General features: G+C 49.7%; 1 protein-coding gene across 7 annotated transcripts in view; it reads right to left on the bottom strand.

Annotated features, from left to right (window-relative positions):
- Window positions 1-27587, bottom strand: part of SMARCA4 (SWI/SNF related BAF chromatin remodeling complex subunit ATPase 4) — a 92927-nt gene that overhangs the window by 16586 nt on the left and 48754 nt on the right. For 3 of the 7 annotated variants that reach the window (XM_084784135.1, XM_084784133.1, XM_084784134.1), the window contains exons 16-29: window positions 25616-25779; window positions 21485-21551; window positions 20449-20559; window positions 18930-19172; window positions 16879-16992; window positions 16245-16352; window positions 15308-15394; window positions 13872-13918; window positions 12401-12567; window positions 10457-10620; window positions 8006-8233; window positions 7635-7733; window positions 7286-7363; window positions 6284-6501 (exon numbers count right to left, since the gene is read on the bottom strand). In XM_084784135.1, the coding sequence (XP_084640261.1) occupies window positions 6284-6501; window positions 7286-7363; window positions 7635-7733; window positions 8006-8233; window positions 10457-10620; window positions 12401-12567; window positions 13872-13918; window positions 15308-15394; window positions 16245-16352; window positions 16879-16992; window positions 18930-19172; window positions 20449-20559; window positions 21485-21551; window positions 25616-25779 (1895 nt within the window). Of the gene's footprint in view, window positions 1-6282; window positions 6502-7285; window positions 7364-7634; window positions 7734-8005; window positions 8234-10456; window positions 10621-12400; window positions 12568-13871; window positions 13919-15307; window positions 15395-16244; window positions 16353-16878; window positions 16993-18929; window positions 19173-20448; window positions 20560-21484; window positions 21552-25615; window positions 25780-27587 lie in introns of all 7 variants that reach the window. The other 4 variants (XM_084784139.1, XM_084784138.1, XM_084784136.1 and 1 more) reach the window with 3 other exon arrangements.

The following is a 27587-nucleotide window of genomic DNA, read 5'->3' as shown; positions in this document are numbered from 1 at the left end:
AAAAAAAAAAAAAAAAGATTTATTTTAGCCGAGTGTGGTGGCACACGCCTTTAATCCCAGCACTAAGGAAGCAGGAGGCAGAGGCAGGCAAATCTCTGAGTTTGAGGACAGCCTGGTTTACAATGCAAGTCCAGGACTGCCAAGGCTACACAGAGAAACCCTATCTCAAAAAACAAAAAAAGATTTATTTTATGGGGGCTAGAGAGGTGCCACATGGCAGCTCACAGTGGTTTTAGGGGACCCGACACTCTCAACACAGATATATATGCAGGCAAACCACAAATCCACATAAAATGAAATAAAATAAAATAAAAAATTTTTTTTCAAGACAGGATCTCTCTGTGTAGCCTTGGCTGTCCTAGACTCGCTTTGTAGACCAGGCTGGCCTCAAACTCACAGTGATCCAGCTGCCTCTGCCTCCTGAGTGCACCACCACACCTGGCTAAAAGAAAATATTTTCTAAAAGATTATTTACTGCCCTCTCTGTCTCTCTGTCTCTCTCTCTCTGTGTGTGTGTGTGTGTGTGTGTGTGTGTGTGTGTGTGTGTGAGAGAGAGAGAGAGAGAGAGAGAGAGAGAGAGAGAGAGAGAGAGAGAGAGAGAGATATCCCATGGAGCCCAAACCGGAATCAAATTCCCTGGAGCTGGAATTAACGGTAGCTGTGATATGGATGCTGGGAACTAACTGAAAGAGCTATAGTGCCTGACGCTGAGCCACGTCTTCAGCCACCTCATGCTGCAGTGCTGTGGGTGAGGCCTAAGACCTCACACAGGTTTGCCAAGGCCCCGGCCCTGAGCTACACCTTTCTATTGCTGCTTGGGCTGAGGGGAGACTGGCAGCAGACTTTCCTTAAATCATCTTCCTCAGGGTACAGCTACTGAGGTGAAGGACATACGAAGTAAGAATAGTTAGCTTTCAAAAGAATCTTTTTAGGTGACCTTGGGACCAGGGGAGGAGTTTGGATCCAAAAGACCTAGCAGTTCACTGTTTTACACCTAAGGCTCCAGACAGTCATACAACACAGTATGGTCTGGCCAAACATACGAAGTGACGACTGAGCTTCAAGCTGAAGCAGAGGGGAAAAGCATCTAGACCAAGAAAGCAGAGGAGACACAACAGAGGAGACACAACAGTGGGCTTCGCTGCATATACAGGAATGAGCAACTGTTCCCCAAATTCATGTCTACCCAGAATGTCAGAAATCGTGTACAGAAATGAGGTCCTTGCAATCAGCTAAGTATTTCACTTGACAGGGAGTAGTAGTGACTGAATCGTGGCCCTTAAGCATGCTAGCCTAGCACTGAGAAGCAGCCCTAGCTCTCTCTTTATTAATTACATGCATGTGTGGGCCTCAGATCTCCTGGAGCTGGAGATACAGCTGGTTGTAGGCCACCTGATGTGGATGCTGGCAACTGAACTGGGGTCCTCTGTATGAGCAGTACATGCCCTCCATTATCTTTGTGTGTGTGTGTGTGTATTGGGGGTGGGGGTAGGGCACAGAGATCAGATAGAGGTAGCCACAAACCAAGAGTTGCTAAAGCTACAGACTGAGAGAGCCAAGGATATTTTTCATAGGCCCCGAGGGAACATGACCTTGTCAGAATTTGCCTTCAGTGTCCCGGTTCTCCAACAGTGAGAGAATGTCTCAGAACTATGTTGAGTGCACAATTATGGTACTTTATTAGAGCGGCTCTAGAAAGTGAATACTGGGGTCAGGCCTGGGCAGTGGACAGATGACCTGGAAGATCTAGGACACAGGATTTTTTGAGACAGGTTCTCCAATAATATAGGGCAGTCTTCAATTTTGATCCTCCTACCTCTACCTTCCAGGTGCTAAGGTGACAGGCATGTGTCACCATACCTGACTTTATTTGTTTTTTGGGGTTTTTTTTGTTTTTTGTTTCTGTTTTTGCTTTTGTTTTTTCGAGACAGGGTTTCTCTGTGTAGCCTTGGCTGTCCTGGACTTGCTTTGTAGACCAGGCTGGCCTCGAACTCACAGCGATCTACCCACCCCTGCCTCCGGAGTGCTGGGATTAAAGGTGTGCGCTACCACGGCCAGCCATATCTGACTTTATAAACTGCAAATTTATTATAACATACGATTTGCTCATTGTGAAAAATATTCTCTTCAATAAACACTGCCAGGACAGCTGGATATGCACACAGTGTTCAAATTGGACCTCATTTTTTCATATTACATAAAAACTCAACACAAATTACAGAACTTAATGTAGGAAATAAAAGTTTGAGGGCTGGGAGCTATCTCAGTGGGAAAGTGTCTGTTGTGCAGCCGAGGCCCTGAGTTAGATCCCTAGCATTCCACATAAAGGCTAGGAATGGTGGCATGCATCTTTAGCCTGGTATGTGTGGGGTATGCAGGGACAGGCTGTGCTTCAGTTTAATGTCCAGCCAGTTTAGCCAATAGAAAACACCAGAACACCAGAGAGAGGATGGCTCTGCAGTTGAAAGCCCTTGCTGCTCTTCCGGAAGAGGCTCACAACCATCTATCTCTAACTCCAGGTTCAAGAGATCTGACGCCCTCTTCTGGCCTCTACAGGCATAGACACACATGCAGACAAACTATCCATATACACAAAAGTAAATAAACCTCTAGAGAAAAAATACCAAGAGGCACAAATTTTCTAAGTGTTCTTCTTCTTCTTTTTTAAGTGTTTTGCCTGCATACACATCTGTCCAGTATATGTGTGCCTGGTGCCAGAGGTGGTGAGCTTCCACATGGGTGCTAGGAATTGAACCCAGGTCCTCTGCAACAACAAGTGCTCTTAACCATTGAGCCAACTCTCCAGCCCCAGAAGTGTTCTTTTCTTAAAAGAAATAAAACTACAAAACTCTCAAAACAAAAGGCAAAAGTCAGGCCTGGTGGTATGCACCGATAATCCCAGCACCTGGGAGACTGAGGCAGGAGGATCACCATGAGCATGAAGACTCACGGAGTATATAACAACACCTAGGCCAGCTGGGGTTGAAACAGGAGATTCTATCCCACAAAGTATAAGGAAAAACCGAACCGAAAACAAGGCTAAATCTTTGTTACCTTGAATTTGGCATTTTGAATTTTAAATATATGTGAAAGCATAAACAAGAAGGGTAAATAGCACCAGCAAGATGGCTCACAAGAGCTTGCCTCCAAGCCCCAGATCACGTGATGGAAGAGAACAGACTCCTGTAAGTCCTGTCTTCCGTAAGTGCCATGGCCATGTGTGTGCCTGCACTTACACCGTATACATACACAATAATAACAATAATAACTTAAAAACATTCATGATTCCAAGGATATCAAGAAGGTAAAAGGGGAAGGGCAGGAGAGACGGCACAGGGCTAAGAGCTTATACTGTTTTTGCAGAGAGTCCGAGTTGAATTCCCAGCACCATGTCAGGTGGCTCACAATCTCCATCTCCTCCCCTGGAGCCCTATCTTCAGGGGATCAGATCCCCTCTTCTAGGCTCAATAGTTTGTGAGCGTGTACAAACACACCCAGATAAAAATGAAATGAATATTAAGAAAAATGAAAAGGAGATGAAAAAGAAACAGAGAAGAGAAATCAATTGCTAGGTGCATCTATGACAAGAGACTTAAAAGACCGATAAGGAGCCAGGCCTGGAGGTGCATGCCTTCAATCCTAGCACCTGGGAGGCAGAGGCAGGTGGATCTCTGTGAGTTCAAGGCCAGCCTGGTCTACAAACCAAGTTGAGTACAGTCAAGGCTACACAGGGAAACCCTGTCTTGAAAAACAAAAAACACAAAGCAAACAAAAGACCTATTGGGGCTGGAGAGAAGGCCCAGTCATCAAGCTGAGGACCTGATTTTTGTCCCCAGGACCCACACAATAAAAGGTCAGACTTGCCCGCTATCAAATTGTCCTTTACCCGCCACACATGTCGTGGCTTGGGTGGACCCCTCCCTACCACCATATACACAAATGCACACACACACCTCAAATAAACGAACAGAACATAAAGAGAAAGGGTAGGCACTGCTGTGTATGTCTATAACTCCAGCTACTCAGGAGGTTGAAGCAGGAGGATTTTTTTGAGCCATGATTTGGAAATCAGAATGGGCAACATGGTAAGAGTATTTTCTCAGAGGGGCAAGAGACACGAATAAATAGATAAGCTTCTATAGAAGATACAGGCATGGGCAAGAAGCATACAAAACATACAACCAAGGCAAGAGATGACAGGTGTTAGTGAGAGTGTGGCACATGTGTGACTGGCCATTTGTTCTATTGATACTATTCCCAGGTACACCCAAGTGACGGCAAGACAGGGCTGGAGAGATGGCTCAGAGGTTAAGAGCACTGTCTGCTCTTCCAAAGGTCCTGAGTTCAATTCCCAGCAACCACATGGTGGCTCACAACTATTTACAATGAGATCTGGTGCCCTCTTCTGGCATGCAGGCAGAGCACTGTATGCATAATAAACAAACAAACAAACACATTTTTAAAACAAAAAAAGACACACACACACACACACACACACACACAGAGACAGGCACACCACATATCATCCAAACAATCCCTAAAAGGAAGCAAGCCAAACATTCACCAACTGGGCGATGGGTAACACAAGGCAGCCTGCACAGGATACAGCACTAAAGTGCTATGCTCATAACAGTTACATAATTTGAAGCATGGTGCTTGCCTGTAAGAGGAGCACTTGGTAGGGTGAGGAAGACACAGGAAGATGAGTGCAAGGCCAGCCTGGGCTACACAAAACACCAAAGTACATCCATCGGTCCATTATAAATATGTTAAGCAGTGCGCATTGGCAGCACACACACTAAGACTGGCATAGAGAAGGCTAGTATGGCCCCTGCCAAAGATAACACAAGTTTGTCAAGTTTCCATGTTTAAAAACAAAAAAACCCACCAAGTGCACTGTGCTTGCCATGGCGAGGCAAACAAAGGAAAGGAATGAAGCAAGCAGAAAGAGCGGGGGTTTCTGAGATGATGCGGCCTCTCTAATGCTAACAGGAATACTGCCTGACTCTAGCAACGCCCATCGAAAGGTGCAACGTGTGGCCCATAAATCAAAAATCCATGCACAAAACTTAGCAGTTGCATGGGGCAGCACTGGTGCACTCCTTTAATCCCAGCACTTGGGTGGCAGAGGCAGGCGGATCTCTGAGCTCAAGGCCAGCCTGGTCTACAGAGGGAGTTCCAGGACAGCCAGGGTTGCAGAGAGAAACCCTGACTTGAAAGGAAAAACCAAACGAAAAAAATCTCCCACCAATCCTCATCCAAAAAACCCAAAACAAAACCCAAAACTCAAAAACAGAAACACCTCCCCCAAATTTAGCTGACTTCAATTTAAAGCCTCCTAGTGCTGTGTGCAAATGTGAAATGGATGAAAACTCCTTTAGGAGTGATGGCATTACTACAGAAAGGACCATCTTCCTGGGGTCCCTGTCCTAGTTTTGGAGGATTCTAGGAGTGCATAAGCCCTCCCAAGGTTTGTTTGGCTTCTTGGCAGGTTCTTTTCTTTGACAGGGGCTTGCTATGTAACCCAGGTTGTCCTTCAACTCTAGGTAATCCTCTTGCCTCAAGCTCAGGATTATAGGCCCGAGCCACCACACTGCTTCCCTGGCATGCTGTCTAGATGAGGCTCTTCTGAGCTTCCAGGAGGACCCAGAGCTGCCTGGGCACACAGCAGAGCAACATGGATCACCCCTGGACTGCCACCTGCCTCCTCCTAATAGCTGCTCTGGACTGTGCAGACAACATGTCCTCAGGGCTAGACTGCGAGTCACCAACACCAATGCTGGCCTTGATAGCAGACACTGCTCTGCTATGACCTCACGCATCATCTGCAGCTATTGCTTGGTCGGACAACTACTACGTATCAAATACTGTGGTCCTCCCATCTGTGTGCCTGGGGCAGTCAGCTCAGCAGCAGGCAAGGATTGAAACCTCAACCTTCTCCACAGCCAGCCTAGGAGCCCAGCTCCTGGCCTCCTCCAGGGTAACTTGCTATTCATTCATTAGGGTCTCTCATCAGTCAACCTCATAGAGAGGTGAGTATCCATACTTAGAGAGCCCACAAGAGCTGATAGCAAGCTAGCTGATGCAGGGTGACAGCATGGCTCCTTGTGGCACCTATACAGGAAGGAACTTAAAGTCCCTAGGTGCTATTGGAAACCATGCAGAGGTCAATGCAGCCAACAATGTAGGAAGGTATCAGCTTGGGATGACCCAAGAAGGTCGGCCTTTGCTCCCAGCCCTGCCTGGCATGGCCTGCGGCGCACAGCCCTCTCAGGCATGTACCTTGAGCCACTGTTTCTCTGTCAGTGAGTCGCTGTAGTCCACCTCCTTGCGGTGGCGGGAACCACGGCCAAACATCTTTTCCTCTTCTTCTTCGCATGTCAGCCGCTCCACCTCAGCATCGTCCTTGATGATCCAGGATGGGAGTTCATCTTCTTCCATCAGGCGTGGCTTCCGCTTAGGGTTGCGGGCCTCTTCACGCCGGCGGTCCAAGTCCATGCGCTAAGATGTAGGGTGGTGGGCAGAGAGCAGAGAGTCAGCACAGTAGTAACAGCCCCCGGAGTGGGCCTCACAGGGACCAGCTCACTCACAGCCTGTGGGGACACTAGGTGCTGAAAAATTAGCCAACAGTGCTTCATTTAGGGACTGCCTCAGCCTGGCTGCTACAGCAGATCTTGGTTCTAACCAAGTCAGATCAGGTTCTAACTTGGATTCCTTTTTTTTTTTTCTCTCTCTCAAAGATTTATTTATTACGTACACAGTGTTCAGCCTATATGTATGTCTGCAGGCCAGTAGAGGGCACCAGATCCCATTATAGATGGTTATTAGCCAGCATGTAGTTGCTGGAAATTGAACTCAGGACCTTTGGAAGGGCAACCAGTGCTCTTAACCTCTGAGCCATCTCTCCAGGCCCTTGGATTACAAGTATGTTCACAGCATGGCTTTGGAGGAAGACACAGGACTACTGAATTCGGATGGCACTGAAAGAATTCCATCTAAACTTCATACATGCACTTGGTAATATGGGGAAATCTATGGCCTAAATAGCCACTCTGTCCTGCAATGTCTGCTCAAGTCCTTTATAAAGGGGGAAGCCTTGTGCAAGCAGCCTACAGAATCCAAGGGTCACATACAGAAATGGCAGTGGGTGTCCCTCACTATCCCTCTAACACGAGGGGTCCGCTGAAGGCATAAGGAAGCCATGTGAGGAGGAACGGCAGCTCCAACAGCCACGGGGACCCCACTATCATCACTCAGTCTGTGTGGTCCCAGTCCAGGTGCTCACCATGAAGAGGTCAAATTCCTCTTCATGACGGGCGATCATCTGGTTGACAGTCTCATCATCAGGCACCTCATCTTCCTCCTACAAGATTGCAAAGCTTTAGTCTGACTGTGGTGGGGCCAGGCTGGGTGGTGGCCAGGCTCGGAGGCGAGCGGTGGCATCCGTCCGTCCGTAGGAGATGAGCTGATGAGCTGGAGGTCCCAGGCTGGCTGCGGTGGAGGAGCCCACGCGTCAGCAAGAGGCACACATACACACACGCACTCGCACGCTCGGTGGGGTCAGGCCCTTGCTGGCCAGTCTCAGCAGGAAGCCGAGAATTGAGTGGGCGTGGAGACTGAACTACCCCTCTCACCTTTAGAGGTGGCTCCTCCAAGTCGGGGTTGACGCCCGCTGGCGGAGGGGCAGTGTGGGCGAAGCTGGCACTGCCGCTGCCCGTGCTGCAGTGTCTGCTCTGTGGATAAACACAGGACTTCAGTCTCCAGAGCTGTCAATGCGGCGTCTGTCACCAGCAGATTCGAAAAAAACCCACTTCAAAGGGAAAGCAAGTGCGCATCCTCTTTCTGCTCAGCCCACACTCCCTTTACTCCAAAGGGACGCAAAAAATAAAAATAAAAAACCAAAAAACCAAAAACAAAAAACAAGAGTGCAAAAAAGGTACAAAACCGAAAACGAAAGCCTCATGCATCCACCACTCACGCTGGGCCACACCGGCGCCATGCTCACCTCATCCTGCTCCTCATGCTCCAGGATGGCCTGCAGGAAGGCACGCCGCTCATGGCTGGACGACTTCTGGTCAAACATGCCTGCCTGGATCACCTTCTGGTCCACATTGAGCTTGTATTTGGCAGCAGCCAGAATCTTCTCCTCCACACTGTTGACGGTGCACAAGCGGAGCACACGCACCTCATTCTGCTGCCCAATGCGATGGGCACGATCCTGAGCTTGCAGGTCCTTGGGAGAGTAGGCAGGTCAGTCTGGTGAGTTCTAGACATCATGACTAACCCTGGCCTGAGGCGTCATGAGCCAGGAACCAAATAATGGGACCTGGGACCTCTCCCTAGGGGCATGGAGGGGCCACAGCAGCTGTCTACTTTCCTAGGACCCAGCAAATACTCTTTCCCCCCACCCTGCAAAAACATTCCATTAAGTCTAAGTTTAAGGGTGTGTGCACACGCATGTACATATAATGTACCCACCGAGCACAGAGGAGGGTACCAGAGAACCCTGAGTTGGAGATGCTGTGAGGGACCTGACACAGATGTTGGGAACAAACCTCAGGTGCTCTGGAAGTATATGCTTCTAAGTGCTAAGCCACCTCTCAAGGTCCTGGATTTTTTTTTTTTTTTTTTTTTTTTTTTTTAGGTTAACTCCTAGGGCAACACTCTGAGCAGCCCTTGCCATAGCTCCGAAGCATGGCCCTGTCACAGCTGTGGGCTCTGGCACTTCTGGCTAGAGCCAAACTGTTATGAGCCTCAAATCTTATTATGCTGATTCGATACACAGGGCCTTTGCTCTCTCAGCTTTGGTATAGACTGAGTAGATTGGGTGTGAGGAGGACAGTCTAGGGACTAGGGTATTCAGCTCCTGACAGTGTGGCAGTCAGGCTGCCAATATGATTTCTGTCATTTCTAGAGAGTGAGACTGCCTGAAATTCTCTTTGGGCCAGGAGCTCTGAGGGCAGGTTGAATGTCCATAATGTTCCTCAATTTGTGACTCATACTTGATCATAAGAACAGAAGGGAATTGTTTGACAATTGGCCCCCAGGTACAACAGGGTGCTTGCTGACAAGGGTGGCACTGGTGATGTGCCCCTGGCAGGCCTACAGTGGTCCGCTTGACTACTGTTATTACCTGCCCATCTCTTAGGAAATGGCCCATCTGTAGCATATTGGCAGAAACTACACTGACACTCATCCCAGGAATGACACAGTGACCGCCTAGGCCATTTACCCATCAAATGGCTAATTTCTACTAGGTCTGCCAGGCTGGGGCAGGGACATGCCAGAGATTATCAGTGTGAGTGGTCAGCTACACACAAAGCGGCCAGCACCCAAATACAATGCCTCAATCCTGTGGCAACCACTTGTTTTCAGAGCTGATCTGACTAGAGCAGTGGTCCACAACCTTCCCAATGCTGCAACCCTTTAATACAGTTCCTCATGTTGTGGTGACCCCAACCATAAAATTAGTTTTGTTGCTACTTCATAATTGTAACTTCTCTACTGTTATGAATCGTAATGCAGATATTTGTACTTTCTGGTTATCTTAGATGACCTCCAAAGGGGTCCTGACTCACAGGTTGAGAACTGCTGGACTAGAGGGTTCTTGTAAAAGCTTCTCAAGAGGGACAAAGTTCCCTGGGGCTAATGGTCACTGAATAAATAGAAAAAATAGACACCTGCCCATGAGGCTAGAGGGAAAATGTCTTGGAGCTGCCAGATTCTGTGACACCTTGCAGCAGAGGCCGCAAATAGCTTTCTTTACATGTGCCCTCTGAATGGCTAAATGGGACAGGAACGTACCAGTACAGGACAACTGCATCACCAATGTGTCTGCCTGGCGGGTACAGCATGATGATGGGAGGAGAGACACCAGTTCACCTTGTATGTGCATGTGCATTACAGACTAAACAGAGGGCAACTTTGCTACTCATCTTCCAACTGTTACATGTACAAATCAGCACACCCTGACATCTTCTGGCAGGGGGCTTCATGGCAATGTGTTTAAGGAAGAGGAAGAGGTAACGAACAGAGCACAGAGCCTGCCCAGATCCGGCTTTACTAAGTGGGACTGTGTGGCTGCAGGACAGGGCCATGACAAGTAATCACCATTACTGTACACTAGCATGGTTCCTACTTTTTTCTCAGCTATACAATCCAAGAACTGTGTAGTTACTGTAATGTTAAGGATGAAGCCGGTAGCCTTACGTAGGCTAGACAAGGGCTCTATCCCTCAGCTGGGTACTACCCGTATGTACCTAGGAATAAAAATATGATCGCTGGAGGGTGTGAGGTCACTTCCCCTTTGAAAAGCAGGAGGGAAACCTGCATGGTTGCTCCTGGACCACTGTGGACCAGTGAATGTACTTTCCACGGCTCCAGGCTAGGAAGAGCATCCAGGAGGTAGTGGACACTAAGGCAGGAGCTATCCCCTCTCCTCTGCCAGTGCCTTTACCTGATGGGGATTCCAGTCACTGTCAAAGATGATCACAGTGTCAGCTGACTGCAGGTTGAGGCCCAGCCCCCCAGCACGGGTACTGAGCAGGAAAATGAAGTACTCAGAGCCAGGCTCATTAAAGGTTTTCAACAGCATGCCCCGGTCTTCTGCTTTTGTGGTTCCTGATAGGCACAGGAGAAGAGGGTCAGGAGGGTGACCTCGGGTGGGAGATCCAAAGGAGCTTAATGCCAGGGCATCAGAGATGGTGTTGCAGGGCATGAGAGCCACAGCTATCAGCGGTCCTCTACAGAGTATAAGGGCCAATCAGAAGGGACTTGGAGGTGTAGCATGCTGTTACTGAATGCCACCATGCCCATCTCAGGAGATTAAGAATGGGGGGAAGGCACTACCAGCTGTGTCCTGTATGACATAAGCCACTGGAAGAGGAAGATGACGGCAGGCTCCTGGGTTGTCATCTCCAGGTATAATGCCTCCTGACTCTTGTTCACTCTGCCCTGGATTAGGATGGATACCATGTGGCTGACAAGGGTGATGCTGTACCCTGACAAGGTACATAGTACCTCAGCATTAGTGGCTTAGTGTGGTAGGATGAGCTACTAGCCACAGGGTAGGCTCACTCTTGACCCTCCTGCAGTAAGCTGGATGTCTTAGAGAAAAATCCATGCATAAAAGCTGTGCCCACTGCAGTCTTCCTTGGGCTTCTAGCTCACTGAGGACTAATAGGCTTGCATATCTCATACTTGCCACTCAGGGCAGAAAGTACCCTGCCTTGTGACATTTCATCATGTTCCTGACCGTCCCCTGCTTCTTGAGCAGCTAGGCTTCCAGTGGCCTTACCACTAAATGCATGTCACAGCTGAGACCCAACAAATAAAAGTCCTCAGCCTCCTTTTTGGGTAGACAGGAACCAGCAGAAAGAAGGACCTGGTGCTCACAAGGGCAAGAGGGGGCAGGTGAAGAGGCCCAGCTACCTGGCCATCAGTAGTGTCTGGCCAGCATTGAGATGTGTGAACACATAATAGGATGCTGGCTCAGCAAAGGTGGTTCTGGAGCATTCTAAGGAGGCGCTGGGGTCAGACGGGTGAGTGGGAGTTTTGGTCAGCAAGTTACAGATCATACAAATGGGACAAAAAGATGGCATAATCAAGCCCAGGTTGGTAGACTCTGAAACCATCTCTCTCTAAGAGACAGTATAAAAGGTCCAGTGGATAGGGAGAGGAGGCATGAGGAGGACAGAGGTCTAGAGCATGCCATCCTAGCTCCTGAGCCCAATAAAGGCTCTGCAAGGAAAACAGAAAGCTGCTAAATCTTGTTGGCCGTGAGGTCCCCAAATCTATCTTCCCAGAATGACAGTGTGGGGAACTTCAGGACCTCCCAGACTATGTGCTCTGTTAACAATAGGAGCCTCTTCTTCCCTGAAGAGTCTCGTAGAGAGCAGGGAAGGTGGAAAGACACTCTGTGGCAGCTGGTACACAGAGCCTCTTGGGCAGCGCCTAAGTTTGCCTGCAAGCAGGCCATGATTCCAATGCAACTGGGCATCATTCAGCTGTGGGCCAGGCCTGTGAGAGGCCACGCAGAACAGTTCCGGGAAAGGCAGCTGGCCTGGAGTTGGACGAAAGCTGGTGTCTCTGTTGCCAACACTGAGCAGTAGTACAGCCAGCCTATCTAAGGATGAGGCCAAGAGCATGCACCTGGGTGCATTTGTACTGGAGCCAGAGAACTCTCATTTTAGCAGTGCTCTTCTGTTCACACACCTGTGACACGACACACAACCCAGCACTGTGGTGAAGATTCCAGCAAACAGGAGGCTAACACCTTCAGGCCTTGCTCCCTGCTCCAAGCAGCTAGGACGGTGTCAGACGCAGTGCATACACACTTGCCCTCAAGCCCACATAGGCAGGTCAGGGATGAGTCTCTCAAGCAAAACTGTCTTCCACTCACCATCAAGCCTGAGGTATTTGAAGCCACGGTATGCAAAGTAGTCTTCCATGATGGTCATGAGGGAGGTCATCTGGCAGAAGAGTAGCACTTTATGGTTCGTTGCACGGAGTTTGGGTAGAATTCTATCAAGAAGCTCAAATTTCCCTGAGGCACGGTACAGGTCCAGTCTAGGGCATGGAGGAAGAGGACAGAATGCTCAGACACTCCCCTGTGTGCTCATGGAGGAGATATGTACTGCTTCCAGGCTGCCGGCTGCCTCACAAAGTGGCTTCTCAAGCAGACCCACTCACAGCTACAGCTAATCTCAGGTCACTCTTAGTCAGGGTACATTACCAGCGATCACGTATGGACCTGTCACTTCAGCAGGTCACAAGGAGAATAAAGTGAGTGCGATTAGACATGATGCCTAGTGGGCTGGGGAGTTGGCTCAGGACTAAAGCATTTGTCCTGTAAGCCTCCTGACCTGAGTTCAGTCCCTAGAACCTATGTAAAGGGAGAAAGAGAAATGGCTCACAGAGGAACAATGCCGAGAAGGTGGGTCTGCTACCATCTGGTTAGAACAGCTCACACTAGGAAGTGGACTCTAGCCTAGAGGATCCCGGACTTTCTCATTTCCTCTCGCTTTAGGCCTGTGGAAACAGGCTGTGTGGCAGGGGCAATGGGACAGAGCAGGAACCTGAGATGCACTAAAAGCCATGTGACATAAATACATACAGGTCCACAGGGCTTTCTGAAGCTAAGCCTGGTGGTGCACACCTGTAATCCTAGCCACAGCAGAAAAGCTAAGACCAAAACCAGTGCAGAGGCCCTACCTCAAAATCAAGGGGGCTGGGCATGCACATAACAGTGAAGCACTTGCCTCGTATGGCAGGGCCCTGGGCCCAATCCCAAACACAGCAGAAAACACCACTGCCCTCCCAATCACACGAGGGCCTGAAAATATGTCTCGACCTCAAGAATGTCTGTGAAAAGGTTCTTGTGATATTCTAGAGCTGGCATACGAGGCCAACACCATGGACTTATAGAAGTGTGGTCTGGAACTTATAGAAGTGTGTGATCTATAGGTATCACACACCTATGGTCCAAGGCTTGGAAGGCTGAGGAAAAAGGACTCCAACGCTTTCAGGAGGGAGATGATTAGCCATCCTGGGCTATACAGTTATATAAAAGCCTAGCCCACACATTAAGACCATGTCCCAACAACCCAAAGGAAAGAAGTAGAGCCTGTGCTTGAAGCTGTAGGCAATGTGCTTACAGGGTATCACATGTATTTCTGGAGAGTGGGTAAATGTAGGATCAGGTATTACAGAAGCTGTCTAGGGTTACACTGTGGGTAGCAGAGCCATGGACTGAAAGCCAGTCTGCCTCAGATACTAGACAAATATTAACCACAGCAACAAAGCCACTGAACAAGATTATAAACCCCTCCTGGCAGGCTGCTGCCCATGCCCAGAACTGGGAAGCTTCTCACCCTTGCACGATGCCGCCGGTGAACCCCAAATGCTCAGAAAAGGACTCCTGCAATAGGACAAGAGATGGATCAGTGCCAAGGCAGGAAGGGGCTGCCCAGTCAAGCCCATGGTCCAGGCTGCTACTGCAGAGGACTGAGAATTCACACTTCGGTCAGCTGTGACCTGCAGTGACACAGAGCCTAGATATGGGTGTTGAGCTTGGCCTCAGTGCACCAATGACAACCCTTGTGTTTTTCCTGTGAAGCATGAGAAGAAGGCTACGTGATACTTAGGCCCCAATGTGAGCACCTCAGACCACCCTGAATGCAACTCCAAGGCAGCAAGAGGTCTAGAGTGACCCAGAATACTGTGCACCGACAATAGGGACTTGCGTGCTTCTCAGGAGCAAGAGTCCAAATGTTCCAAAACCACAGCTACTCGTGATGACTGTGGGCCGTGGCCACAGACCTGACTAATGTCCATGGCAGCTCTTCACAACCTGGGGGTGGAAAGCCCTGCCAGGGAGATGGGTGACCTCAGAAGTGGGAACATTTCCCAAGGGAGAAATCCCACAAACCACAGAAAACACTTAAGAGAGTCTCCTCATCAAAGAGCTTTAGAGACTGTCATTTTCAGTCCCATGATGGGTTTGCTAAGCACCTGTTGGACTGGGCACACCCAACGCCAGAGCACGTGCTTACAGGCATGGCCCTGGGGTAGGTCTCTATCAGTGCAGATGTACACACACACACACAAGCTAAGACCCAGCAAAGGGAACATTCAATGGGTAGTGAGGATATCTTATGCCTTTTTTTGTTTGGTTGTTTATTTTGAGACAGGGTTTCTGTCCAGGCTGAGCTAGAACTCGTTGTGTAGACCGGGCTGGCCTTTAACTCAGAGATCCACCTGCCTCTTGCCTCATGAGGGTACCATGTCTGACTGCCTTTCTTGTTTTGTTTGAGACAAGGTCTTGCTACATAGTCCTGGACTCACTTTGTGGACCAGGCTGGCCTTGAACTCACAGTGATCCCCACCTGCCTATGCCTCCCGAGTGCTGAGATTAAAGGCGTGCGCCCAGCCTATTCTTAAGAACTATCCTAAGGACCGAGGAGACAGATGCCTTTGTCCTTCACGCCCTGCTGTACAATCATGAGGACCTGAGTTTGGATCCCTGGCACTAGGTAGAAGTCAGGCTTGGTGGCTGATGTGCACGACCCCAGAGCTGTGGAGCGGAGAAAATCAGATCTGTGGAGCTCATCAGACATCTTGTTTATCCAATTAATGAACTGTAAGTTCAGTGAAAGACACTATCTCAAAACCTAGGTGGAGACTAGTAGAGGAAGAGACTTGACACCAACCACTGGCCTCTTCATGCGTATACACATATGCCCACAGACATCAGGGATAAGCAGACCAGCTCTGCCTCCAAGAGCCAGGTCACTGGGTGTGGCCTTACCTCAATGTGCTGGAACATGTAGGGGTGGTTGCAGATCTTGCGAAGCTGCATGATAGTGTTCATCAGCGTCTTGGTGCCACCTTTGCCCTGCAGAGGCACATGACATAGTCCAAAATGGGGTCCTGCCTTTGGGGCAAGATGGATGTGGCAGGGGATTGGGCAGGGTGGTAGGGAGAAGGGCCCAGAGCAAGATGTTGGTTATCTTTGTGACAGGGCCACTGGGAAGGAGAAGGCAGTGCTGTGTGATGACTCTCAGAAGTCCTAAGAGACTACCCGGCACACAGGATAAATGGAAGAAATGTGGCAAACAACTGATGGCAAGCACGGGCACTCTGTACAGCTACCATGGGAAAGGGAGGGTGATCCGTGTCAGGAAGGGAAGCTAGGAGACAGTACCTCAACGCACAGGTAAGAAAGGGGCTGGAAAATAGCCTGAGAGAACAGCAAAGGCACACTTAAGGCTATGGCTTGGGGGGACTGAAGGGATTGGTGTTTCTCTAGGGAACAAGGCCAATCCTGCTTAGAGGAGGAGGAGGAGAACACTCTGAGGGCTGGCCTGCCCCCTCACTCTTTCCAATGTCAGCATGGCCCCAGTAACACAAGAAGGGCCCAGAAGCCTTGACACTGAGGCAGCTCTTTACTTGCTGGGTAAGTGGAGCTCCCCAGTAATATTCCAACTCTGGATCAGTTAGCATGTTAGCATGGATCAGTTGTCATGAGGAAGGCCGTTATCTCAAACATGGGGAACTTCAGATAGCAGCCCAGTAAGCATCCCCAAAGACAACTAGCATTATAGCTGTAGCTGTTTGAATGCCTGAGGGCTCGGGCCAGGTGAGGCTTCCTGGGCAGAGTGCTCAATGCTCGGAATCCCATGGAGTTCTTGACCTCCCCTCCGCTCCTTAGACAATCAGGATGGAAACAGGGACTTGGAACAAACCTTCTTGTCCTTCTCAGAGCCGTCAGTCAACAGCACACCTTTGGCCTGCATGTGACGGTAAAGCACACGCTGCAGGGCTGACATGTCGCATTTGATGACATATTCTACCTGTGGAGCAAAGAGTACTCTCAGGCCACACACTCTCAGACTGAGCAGCCTGTGCCACCAACTGGAGCCTTGTGGCCAGCACTTTCCTTAGCACATGGGATCTGAGGAGAGAGCCATGAAACTAGGGAGATCTGGGATGAAGAGAAGATACGGGGGATTCTGGGCCAAAATGGGTAAGTTGCTCATATTCTGGAGGGCTCTCCATAGCTTGCCAGAAAACAAAGGATGAGGTGAGCCAGAAAGGCAAGCCAAGTGTGGCTACATGGGGCAGACAGCCCATACCACTGGGAATGCTCAGTAGACCTATCCTGAGCTGTGGCCGCTATCTGTGGACAAGAGTCAGGGCAGGGACACAGCAAACATGAATGAGACAGGGCTCAGTTCTGACACCCTGGCCCTGGCTTTGCTGCAGAGGTGTCAGTCACCACTGCAAGCCTGGGGAACCAGGTGAGGGAAAGACCACCCCACCACACCCACCCTGGAAACAGCCCGTTAAGTGGCACCTGCAGCTTCTTCCAACACACACCTTCTCAGGGAGCTGGGCTTCAACTTCTTTTTTGAGTCGCCGTAGCAGGAAGGGCCGCAGTACCTTGTGTAGGCGACGGATGATGAGGATGGTCTCCTCCTCATTCAGGTCCACCTGGGAGCCAGACAGTAAAGTCACAATAGTGAAAAATCTGCTGCCTTCCATGTACTTTATACAATGCCTAAGAGCCAGGTGCCATGCTCGCCCAAGAACACACACGACAGTTGGCTGCTGGGTCTCCCCAAGGAGTTACCAACTTGTTTACAGCATTAGCTGACTGAAGCCAGCCAACTTAGAGGGCGCTATAAGCAAGTCTGACCAGTGCCAAAGGCTGCTCTGACATCAGGGACCACAGCTTCCTCTCTCAGCCTGAAAAACAGTACTGCCTAAGAAACACTGCTTATCTAGGTTGCCACTCTTCAACTAAGACCCTACGTTGCTTAACATTTAAAATGTTTTTCATTTACTTGCCACAGTTGGCTCTTGATTCCACGCTGTGGTCCTGGGACTCATCAGGATTGGTGGCAAGTGCTTAGTTGCTGAGCTATCTTGTTAGCCAGGGCTCCATTTTTAAAAATTAATTAATTAATTAATTAATTAATTAATTCCATGCAGGTTTCTCTGTATGTGTAACCTTGGCTGTCTTGAACTTGTTCTGTAGACCAGGCTGGCCCCGAACTCAGAGATCTGCCACCCTCTACATCACCAAGCCAGGCTCCTAGGGCTCATTTTAAATAAAAACCAGGGGCTGGAGAGATGGCTCAGCCGTTAGAGAGCACTGTCTGCTCTTCCAGAGGTCCTGAGTTCAATTTCCAGCAACCAAATGGTGGCTCACAACCATCTATGGTATGATCTGATGCCTTCTTCTGGACTGCACATGTATATGCAGGCAGAGCACTGTATACATAATAATAAATAAATATTTGGGAAAAAATAAATGAAAACCAGAAAGGAGAGGCAACTACGATAGTATTGGCCGGTGCTTTTCTGTTGCTGTCTGGCCACCCATTTTAGAGCTTCAGCCCCATGAGAGAGAAGCACAACTCTGGCTTTGGGCCTTGGTCTGGGAGAGGAGCCTCAGAAGAGTCTCCTTCTTTCCCTCTCACAAGGGCTGCTGCCTCAGCATGCCTCTAGAGAGGAGGGAAACTTGTGGATGTAAGCAAGAGATGCCTTCTAAGGCCTGAGGAGGCATAAAGGGGAACAAATGGCAGCAGTCATCAGCCTCTGGCTTCTGCCCAGGCTAGTGGTTTAACCTTTTCACAAGGCATATCATGCCTTCCAAACAATCAACACCAGTGCTGTGGGCTAGAAGCTCAGATAAGGACAGGTCTTCACCAGGAAGACCTGCCCTCCCACTGTATGGACAACGTGGCCGGTGGACTCAGTCCCACAGATGTCCTTTTTTTTTAGTTTCATGGGCATTAGTGTTTTGCCTACATGTACATCTGTGAGGGTATCGGAGCCTCTAGAATTGGGGCTGCCATGTAGGTGCTAGGAGCTGAACTCACATCCCCTGGAAGAGCCACTGAGCCATCTCCAGCCTCCCTCCACAGATGTCATTTGTTTTTGTTTTTGTTTTGGCTGTTCTGGACTTGCCTTATAGACCAGGCTGGCCTCGAACTCACAGCAATCTGCCTGCCTCTGCCTCCCAAGTGCTGGAATTAAAGGTATGCACTACCACATCCGGCTTGTTTTTGAGTTCAAGGACAGCCTGGCCAAGACAGCCAAGGCTACACAGAGAAACCCTGTCTTGAAAAACAGAGATTCACCTGCATCTGCTTCCACGGGATTGCTGGGATTACTGGGATTACAGGAATGCGCCACTGTGCCCGGCTCTCCATAGATATCTTAACTAAACCTTCTGAGCTCCCTGGGACCCTCCTTGTGGGTCCCCACTGAGACAGCTAGTTTCTGCCTTGCTAGGGGCCTGGTAGCTGCTTGCTATGACAGCATGCTGCTGTGTGGCCACTGGGCACACACACGGTCAGTCTCAGGGTGGCCGAGTCTGGGATGGCTCCTTAGCAGCCACTTTCCACCCCAGGTGAGCTCACCTTCTCTCCAGTCATGGCAAAGGGTGCATTGAACCACTGTTCGAAGGTGCTGCAGCTCTTGAAAATGGTGGGCAGCAGGAAGTTAAGGAGTGCCCAGAGCTCAGGTAGCTTGTTCTGCAGCGGTGTGCCTGTGAGAAGCAGGCGCCGAGGGGCTACGTAGTGTGTGTTAAGGACCTGAGTCAGTTTGCAGTGGTGGTTCTTCATGCGGTGGCCTTCGTCCACTATCATATACTTCCATCGTATCTGCAAGAGGAGGAGGAGAGGGAGGTCATGGGGCTGCCAAGTGACCAGCATGTCTAGCCGAAAGCTACAGACACAGACTCTCCAACACATGAAGTGGAGACACATGGGTGAGAAGCTGAGCCTGGGCTGTGCTGTCAGGGGAACAGAGTAAAATGTTCTCTGGCTTTCCAAACAATGACAGGAAATAGAGCTCAGCACCTTACTCCCCCAAAATGGGCGGGGGAGGCTTTCTGAATGTGGCTTCCAGGTAAGGGCAGTACCTGGCCTTTCCTCCCAGAGTCTGTCAGTGACTCCACGCCCCAAGGACAGGGCTAAACAATGTGAGACTTCAGGTAGGAACCCCAGGAAAATTCCAGCTAGGTCTCCCATGACCACGACATCTATCTCTCACAACAAGCCTGTACTAAGTGAAGATACAGAAGCTCGGCATTTATGTCAGTGCGAATCTCTGCCCAGCAAGCAAGGGTGCTTTCAGGGCCTCATGCGTGGCTTGAAGTGGATTTGGTACACTGTAAGGTGGTGCCCTGTGGACAGCCTGAATGAAAGGCTGCACTGGGATCTTGGTATCCTCACCTGTCAGCCTAGGGACCTGCAGTGTGTCTACACATGACTACTATGCAGGAAAATGTGGCTATGGGTAGAGGACTCCATCCCCAAATGAGCTCCTGAACTAACACTCTCTGCTGGAATAAGGGGCCCAGCCTAGCCCCTCAGCTTACATCCCAGTGCAACCTAGGAAAACAGCTTGGGCAGATAAGAGATTGGGTGTCTTCATGCCACTTACAGCTCCCAGTGTCAGACAAGGCTGCAGCGTGCCTGGGCAGGGGCCCCATTCCAGCCCAGCACCCTAAGATACCCCCACCACAGTGCTTACCCTCAATCACTTCCCCAAGAGTGCACCAGAACCCATAGTCAGTGTTATGGGAGGCCCAATAGGACCACAACGGTAGCCTGGTCTCAGCCTGAGAGGTCAGTCAAGAAGGCCAGGAGGCACTGTGAAGAAGTTTCTCTTCACGGAGGTCATATGAGATGGGTAAGCGGCCCTTGTCCAGGTCCTACTGGGAATGCTGACCTGAACTAGGGCCCACTCAGGATGCTAAGGGAAGCAGGGCATGGCCTCCCTACACAAGTGCACAGCAACTGTGTTCTGCTGTATAAATGCAGATAAAGCACTGAGGGATCACTTGCAAGGAGCTATGACATAGGTATGACATCAGTCATCAGGAGTTTGACAGCCTGAGCCCTAGACCTGCTGTTCTACGAGAGGACACATTACCTTGGCCAGGATGTGTTTGTCTTTGATGATATACTCATAGGTGGTCAGCAGGACATTGAACTTCCCACTGCGAAGCTGGGGCACGAAAGCTCGCCTGGCCGCTGGAGAGCCCTGCAGAGACAGGGTGCAAACAGTTTTGACTTCTGAATAGTATTCCTGAAGAAGCAAACTGGTTCTTGCCAGAGGCACCCTGCGACGGTGCTGGGCAAGGCTGCTGGCTTGCTCTGACCCTGCCATGTAAAACATCAGTTTCAGGGGAGGAGTGGACATATGACACCCTGGGAAAGTGTGTTGCCTGTCCCACCATTAGCCACATTCCTGGTGACTGAGCAAGTCCTCTTTTCATTGGTGTGAAACTTAGGCCCCTCACTTGGAAGCTAAGGCCACTCCTTTATCTGGTAACAGGCACCATCATCACCTTGGTTGGCCTCCTCCCCACAGCTTGGTCTTTCCTCACTTCTAGTCCCCAGTCTCCTCCATGACACATCAAGCTCTTGCACACAGCAGCGCCCTTACACCACAGGCACAGGATAAAGAGCCTGAGGCAGAAGTAAACAGAGCGATGCATGGGTGGTGCCTTTCTATCTCAGTTCTGATGCCCACACCTGAGGGCGACAGGTCCCTTCCCAGTGCACTTGCACAACCCTGGCTAGGTATCCAGGACACGCAGCATCATACCATGCCCATGATCTATGTTCATTTTAGCCTCAACAGAAATGAATTTTAAACCAGAGATGAGCTGAAGACAATCCTCCAGGGAACTCACCCACATCTGTTATGTATCCTAATAATATATTGTTGGAACCATGTTCCACAAATGGAGCATGTGATTTTGACTTTAAAAAAGTTTTTATGTCTCAAAATAAGAAACCACCCGTTCTGCAGTCCCACTACAACCACATGTGTATCGCCTGAGCACCAGGCCTGGGAGCCCTGTCCGGACACACACTGGCTTCTCTCTTTGTGCTTCTCCACCCTCCTTACTTAAGCGCGTGCCTCCTAACGAGTTGGAGGAGACCTCTTCAGCCTGTCATACCTTGTAGGAAACCTTCACCACCGAGGGGGCCCACTTGTCAAATTCATACGCCCAGTTTGACAGCGTCCTGAAGGGAAAGGAAGAGAGAGTCAAGTTCTGCTATGCTAGGCAAGAGTGAAGCCAACAGGCCTGGTCTTTAGAACTGCCATAGTAAACTTTGTGTCCCACAGGAGCTTTGTGCACAGGAGTCAGGAGAGGTAGGGATGGCACCCTGTTCCAGGTGGGAAGAACTTACACACACAAAGATATGGTGCCGGTACAACTGGCCCAGGACAGAGCCAGGAGTAGGCCTCAGGCAGCCAGCCCAGTGGGGTGCACGGGCTTCAGTGATTGTGGCTGGCCTCCCAATGCCAGGGATGGTGGTCTAGCACATGGGATACAGGAGACATGGTGGTCCTGTGACCACTTTAGACTGAAAATGGAAGCTACAGATGACGCTGAGCCAGAAGGAGAACGTGGAGTGGGGGTGGGGAGCAGAGTCCAGGAGCACAGGGGAGAGCCTTCCCCCTTGGGAGAATCCTGGGAGGGGACGCAGGGGAAAGAACTGGCTGAGTAGTTCAAGATAGAGCCTGCTCCCCACTTTCGCTTTTCTTCCCAGAAATTCCATTGCTAGGCTTAAGCGTCCCATCTAATGACAGTTCAAGTCGCTGGCATCCTACTGACAAAGGGTTAACCTAGCTGAAATATGCTACTCAGGGTCCTTTACTCTGCCAGCCTTCTAGCAACCCAGGTGAGGTAATAGAGAGAGCTCGTAGTCACTTTGCAGCCACAAGGGAAGTAGCCTGCGGACAGCTGACACCAAGTAAGAGTGAATGACAAGAACACTTAGAGGTGGTGGCGCACACCTTTAATCCCAGCACTCAGGAGGCAGAGGCAGGTGGATCTCTGAGTTCGAGGCCAGCCTGGTCTACAAAGGGAGAGTTCCAGGACAGCCAGGGCTACACAGAGAAATCAGTCTTGTAAAACCAAAAGGAAAAGAAAAAGAACAGAACATTTCAGGAACCTGGATGCTGGCAGCACTGGGAGGTGCTGGGCCAACCTTCTGCCCAGCTATGAGGCTGTCCTTAGGAAGTGGCAGCCAGACCCTTGTGGCTGAGCTATTCTGGTCTCCTGCAGAGCACGATGGAAGAAAAGGAGAGGCAGGAAGAGAGGGAAGGCTGCAGCCAGCACGTCACGGGCAGGTACAAGAATACAAGGCCGCAAAGCACTCCCGTGGGAGCAGCGCTGCGGCCGACAGAAAGGGACAGCTGGGTACTGAACACCGAGGCGCTCCTCAGGGCACAGGGAGTGTTTCTAGCCCGGGGGAGTGGGATCAACAGCATCAACAGAGCCTGGACAGGAATCACGTGGAAAGGCTGCAGGCCAGGCCAGGTCACACCCACTGAGGAGGTAGCAAGGAGCTCCCTAACCACAGCAGTGGAGTGCTGTGGAGGGTGGAATGAGAACAGTCCCATAGGCTCGTATATTTGAGTATTTGGACTCAACAGCTGGAACTGTTTGGGAAGAACTAGGAGGTGTAGTCTGTTGGAAGAGGCGTGTCCTTACACATGTTACACACTTACACACCTAGAGATGTGAGCTTTGAAACCTCACATTATTTCCAGTGTCTCTCTCTGCCTTGTGCTTGTGCATTAGTATGTGAGTTCTCAGGTGTTGCTGCCACCGTGGACTCTAACCTTCTGAAATCCTAAGCCAAATAACATGCTTTCTTGTGTAAGCTGCCTTGTCACAGCAACAGTAAAGTAACGAAGACAGGCTCTCAGTATAAGCAGTGAGCTTCAGACAAAGCAGGCAGCCTGCAGCACCACCCTGCAGCGGGAATCAGTTGCTTACTGCAACTGGCAGAGGCTGCTTCTGAGGACACCACCAGGAGACAAACAGCGAGACGAGAAGAGGCCAGAGGTACCCGATCTCCTACACCTATAGTTAGAGGCAGTTCTAAGTAGTCTCATTTAGGGGTTGGGAACTGAACTCTGGTCCTCTGAAGAGCAGCGAGCACTATTAACTCCTGAGCCATCTCTCTATCCCCTTCTCTGTGTTTCTTGAAACAGGGTCTCACTTTATATTCCAGCTAAGCTTGCAACATCATGCAGCCCAGTTGACCTCAAACTTGTAAAAATCCTCCTGCCTCAGTCTCATGAGTACACAGCATGGTCTCTAGCATTGTGCTCCTTAGGGAAGGAGCTGGCCCAGAACTGGGGCAGGAAATGGCAAGAGGAGTCAGGGGAAATCAGCTGGGACACAAAAGCAAGAAGCGCTCTAGCTTAGGCTGGACCTGTGGGAGGGACAGGGATGGCAGCTAAGAGGGGCCAAGTCAGAACAACTGGAAAAACAAACAAACAAAAGACCAGTGTTAACGCATAGGCTAAGACATAAAACAACCACCCATATTCTCACTAATAGTAAACGGGATGTCAAAGGGGAAGAGCTCCAGATGCTGCCTGCAGCACCCACCTACAAGAGAGCTCCACAAACACTTGCCTAGCATTGTAAAACCCTGGCTCCATACCCAGCCCCTCAAAAAAAAAAAAAAAAAAAAAAAAAAAGGATCTCAGGAAGTGGAGGCAGCTAGGATACATAGTGAGTCTGTCTTAAGACATAAATGACAGTAAAAATATGTCAAAAACAAAGTATGGAAATATGGAGGCCCACGACAGCATAAAGGAGCCTAGACAGAGTAAAGAGCGCATGAGCGAAGCTAATGGAAGTGACTGAGATTAGAGTGCTGGCTCCCCAACTGTGACCAGACGTTAGGAACAAAGGATGGATCAAAAGGAAACTGAGAAGTGACTGGGCCTCTCAGTGACTCTGTGGCTGTTATCATCCACCAACAGAACAAAGGAATGAGATCTCATGTATGGTATTAAGCAAACGAGAGAAAGAGAGAGCTCTTCCTAGTGGCACAACGACAGTGAGCGTATGGAGAAGGAGCCATGGAGGCACAGTCATGTTTGGAACAATCACTACAGGCAGGGCCCGTACCCTGGCGTGGCTGTGATGTCTGCAGTACCAGAAGAAATGGGCATCAGCTAGAGCCTGGTGGCCACCACTAAACAATCCAAGCCAGGCATTGTGGTGCACACCTTTAATCCCAGTACTCACAGGCAGAGGCAGCATGTCTCTGTGAGTTAAGAGGCCAGCCTGGTCTACAAAGCAAATTCCAGGGTTGTATTGACCACTTCCACCTCCACTCTGACCCCTAGAAAAGGAAGTCCTCAGTTTACAGGTTTTTGTTGACACATTGAGTAGGTGGACCACAACCCCCAGAGACTTTAGACAAACCTTAACCCAGGGACAAACTTCTTGCCTAGGTCTGAAACGTGACAAGATTTTAAAGAACTAAAATTGAGACTAATGGCTCTGATTGAACATAGAGTGAGATCAGGGACTGCACTCTAAGATGAGGCCTAGTCACACACAGGGACAATAGGAACAGTCCAAGCCCTAGGCCAGGGACTGATTCGGGACCAGAAGTGTAACCTAGGCTAGGCCAATGAGAGCCGGTCCTAGGGAGGATTGAGGCAGATGAACTGTTTTTGGAAGACAACAGATTTCCAGACCTGCTGAAACCAAGAGGACACTGGAAGCAAGAAGTGGTGAGTGGGAGACTGTGGGATGACTGATACATGCAAGCGTGGGCTCCTGTGCTGTGTACGCCAAGCTGGGATATGTACCCGAGGGTGCTGGGCCCTGTGCAGGGTACAGTGAGTACAAGAGAGTACAACAGTTTTTGCTTAACAGAGACCAAAGCAGCCCTGCCAATCCCCCAGTAGGAGCAAGGGGTCACAAAAGAAGTCCCTAAGAGCTGAGCCATGAAATATGGGTGGGCTCCACATACCTGCCTCTCAAAACTAGAGGCAAATGGCAATAGACTGATGTGGTCTCCCAAACAGGCACTGAAGCCCTGATACTCAGAAACTCAGACATGACAGCTGTGTCTCGTCCTGATCTGTACTTAAGAAACAACCATGTACAACAGACAGACAGAAAGTAGCCACAATGTGAAAACTGTGTGAACACAGATGGAAGGTGGCCAACCCTGTGCCATGCTCTAGCCATCCACTGCCGCCCTGCAGGACAAAGAAACCCATGCTGCAACCAGGCTGCGAATGGAGTTGGGCTCATACATACGAGAGAGGCACGATGATGAGGAAGGGCCCATTGATGCGCTTGTGCTCCATGAGGTATGTGATGAGCGCGATGGTTTGGATAGTCTTCCCCAGCCCCATCTCATCAGCCAGGATGCCATTCAGGTTGTTGTTATAAAGGGACACCAGCCACTCCAAGCCCTTGATCTGAAAGGGCAGAAATGTAAGGGCCAAGTTGACATGACAAATGTGCTACCTGTGGCTACCCTACAAGGTACTCTGCCCTGGACTAGTCAATTTTCCTGGTGTGCTCACCCCCAGCCATACTTGCTGTGAAATCACAGGGGACTGTGCCAAGAATGACTATATATATTTTTGCTGTGTTTATTTTTTTAATGAAAGCCATCTAACAGCATTACTGTCAACTGACAATAATGTAAGAACTATCAAAAGCACAGGACTAAATGTTTCATGCCGTGTTTCCAGCAGAAAACATCATTAAAGTGCTGCTGCCTTCTCCATGTCCAATTCCTCCATCACTGCTAGCTGGAGCACGATGAGGTGGAGTCACAGTCCCTTGGCAGCATGATCCACCCCAGGCGTTCTTGCCTTTGTGGTGGGACTGAATCTCTAGTGCAGCATGGACCTGCACTCATCCAAACCACTACCCCAACCCCCACTGCTTATCAGCTGCTGCGGAGGCATGCCTGAATCCCAAGTTCTTTTACAGGCATCTCAAGATGAGGTTGGTGGCCTCACTATTACATTCTGGCCCTGACCAAAATATAATATGGTGGAAATCACAGAGACCACACGATGAGATGCCACCTCAGAAATTGACCTATTTATGACTAAATAGGTTTTAATTATTTTAGATTTATTTATTTAATAATTTTATGTGTATGAGTATTTGCCTGCATGTGTGCCTGGTGCCTGTGGAGGACAGAAGAGGGCATTAGATCCCAAGACTGGGCTTAGAGATGTGAGCCACCATATGGGTCCTGGGAATCAAACCCAGGTCCTCTGCAAGAGCAACAGCTGCTCTTCACCAAATGAGCCATCTCTCTCCCTCTTTAAATATCTGAGACAGGCTTCAGTACGTGGATTAGGAGATAAAGAAGAGCTTGTAAGATGCTCAAGTGTGGGCCAAGGAGACCTCAAAGGCTCATAAGTGTGGGCATATGTCACCTAAAACACCTATGCCTTTAATGTGTGTGATGTACAGACCACAGATGCATGTACATATGTATGTGGAGGCCAGATGCTGTTTGTCCGTGTTCCTTGATCACTACCAACTTCCTCAATATCTACTGAGGCAGGGTCTCTCACTGAAGCCAGAACTGTATACACTAGAAAGTCACTCTAGCCAGCTTGCCCTGGAATGCCATGTCCACCTCTCAAGTGGGGGGATTACCGGAAGCCACATTACCTGCTTTCATGTCAGTTCTAGGGATCTGAATCCTGATCCTCACTTAAGACAGGGTTTCTCTGTGCAGCCCTGATTTTCCTGGAACTCTGTAGACCAGGCTGGCCTCTGATTCAGAGATCCGCCTGCCTCTGCCTCCTAAGTGCTGGGATTACAGGCCTGCACTACGGCTGCTCTGCACTTTTTTAATTGAGGGTTTTCCAAAGCAGGTTAGCTGAATATGATACAAGGAAAGAAAGCCTGCACATTTTCTTTAACATTGTAACGGCCTGTGGAAAGTTCTAGTGACTGCTGGCTTGCCTCTGAAAGATGCACGGGCATATAATCTCAGAGTTCTCCTAGGGAACATGGCAAGAGCAGGTCACAACCAAACAAAAACAGGGAGCCATGATTTTTGGATGGATTGAGGATGGCTCACTTTTGGACCTCAGAGATGAGACAGGACTAACAGACATGGAAAAAAAATTAATTCCCAGCTAGCTGAAAACAGTTAAGAGCCATGGTCTCTTCACTCTCACAGAAAACCCTCCCACACGAAGGGCCATCCCTCTATGCCCAGAAGAAAATCCTGTTCAAAGCTCCAGGTAGC

This window comes from Acomys minous (assembly GCF_964271855.1).
Source record: "Acomys minous genome assembly, chromosome: 5".
Classification (NCBI taxonomy): Eukaryota; Metazoa; Chordata; class Mammalia; order Rodentia; family Muridae; genus Acomys; species Acomys minous.
The sequence above is the reverse complement of the archived record's forward strand: the minus strand, read 5'-3'. Positions and strand labels throughout refer to the sequence as shown.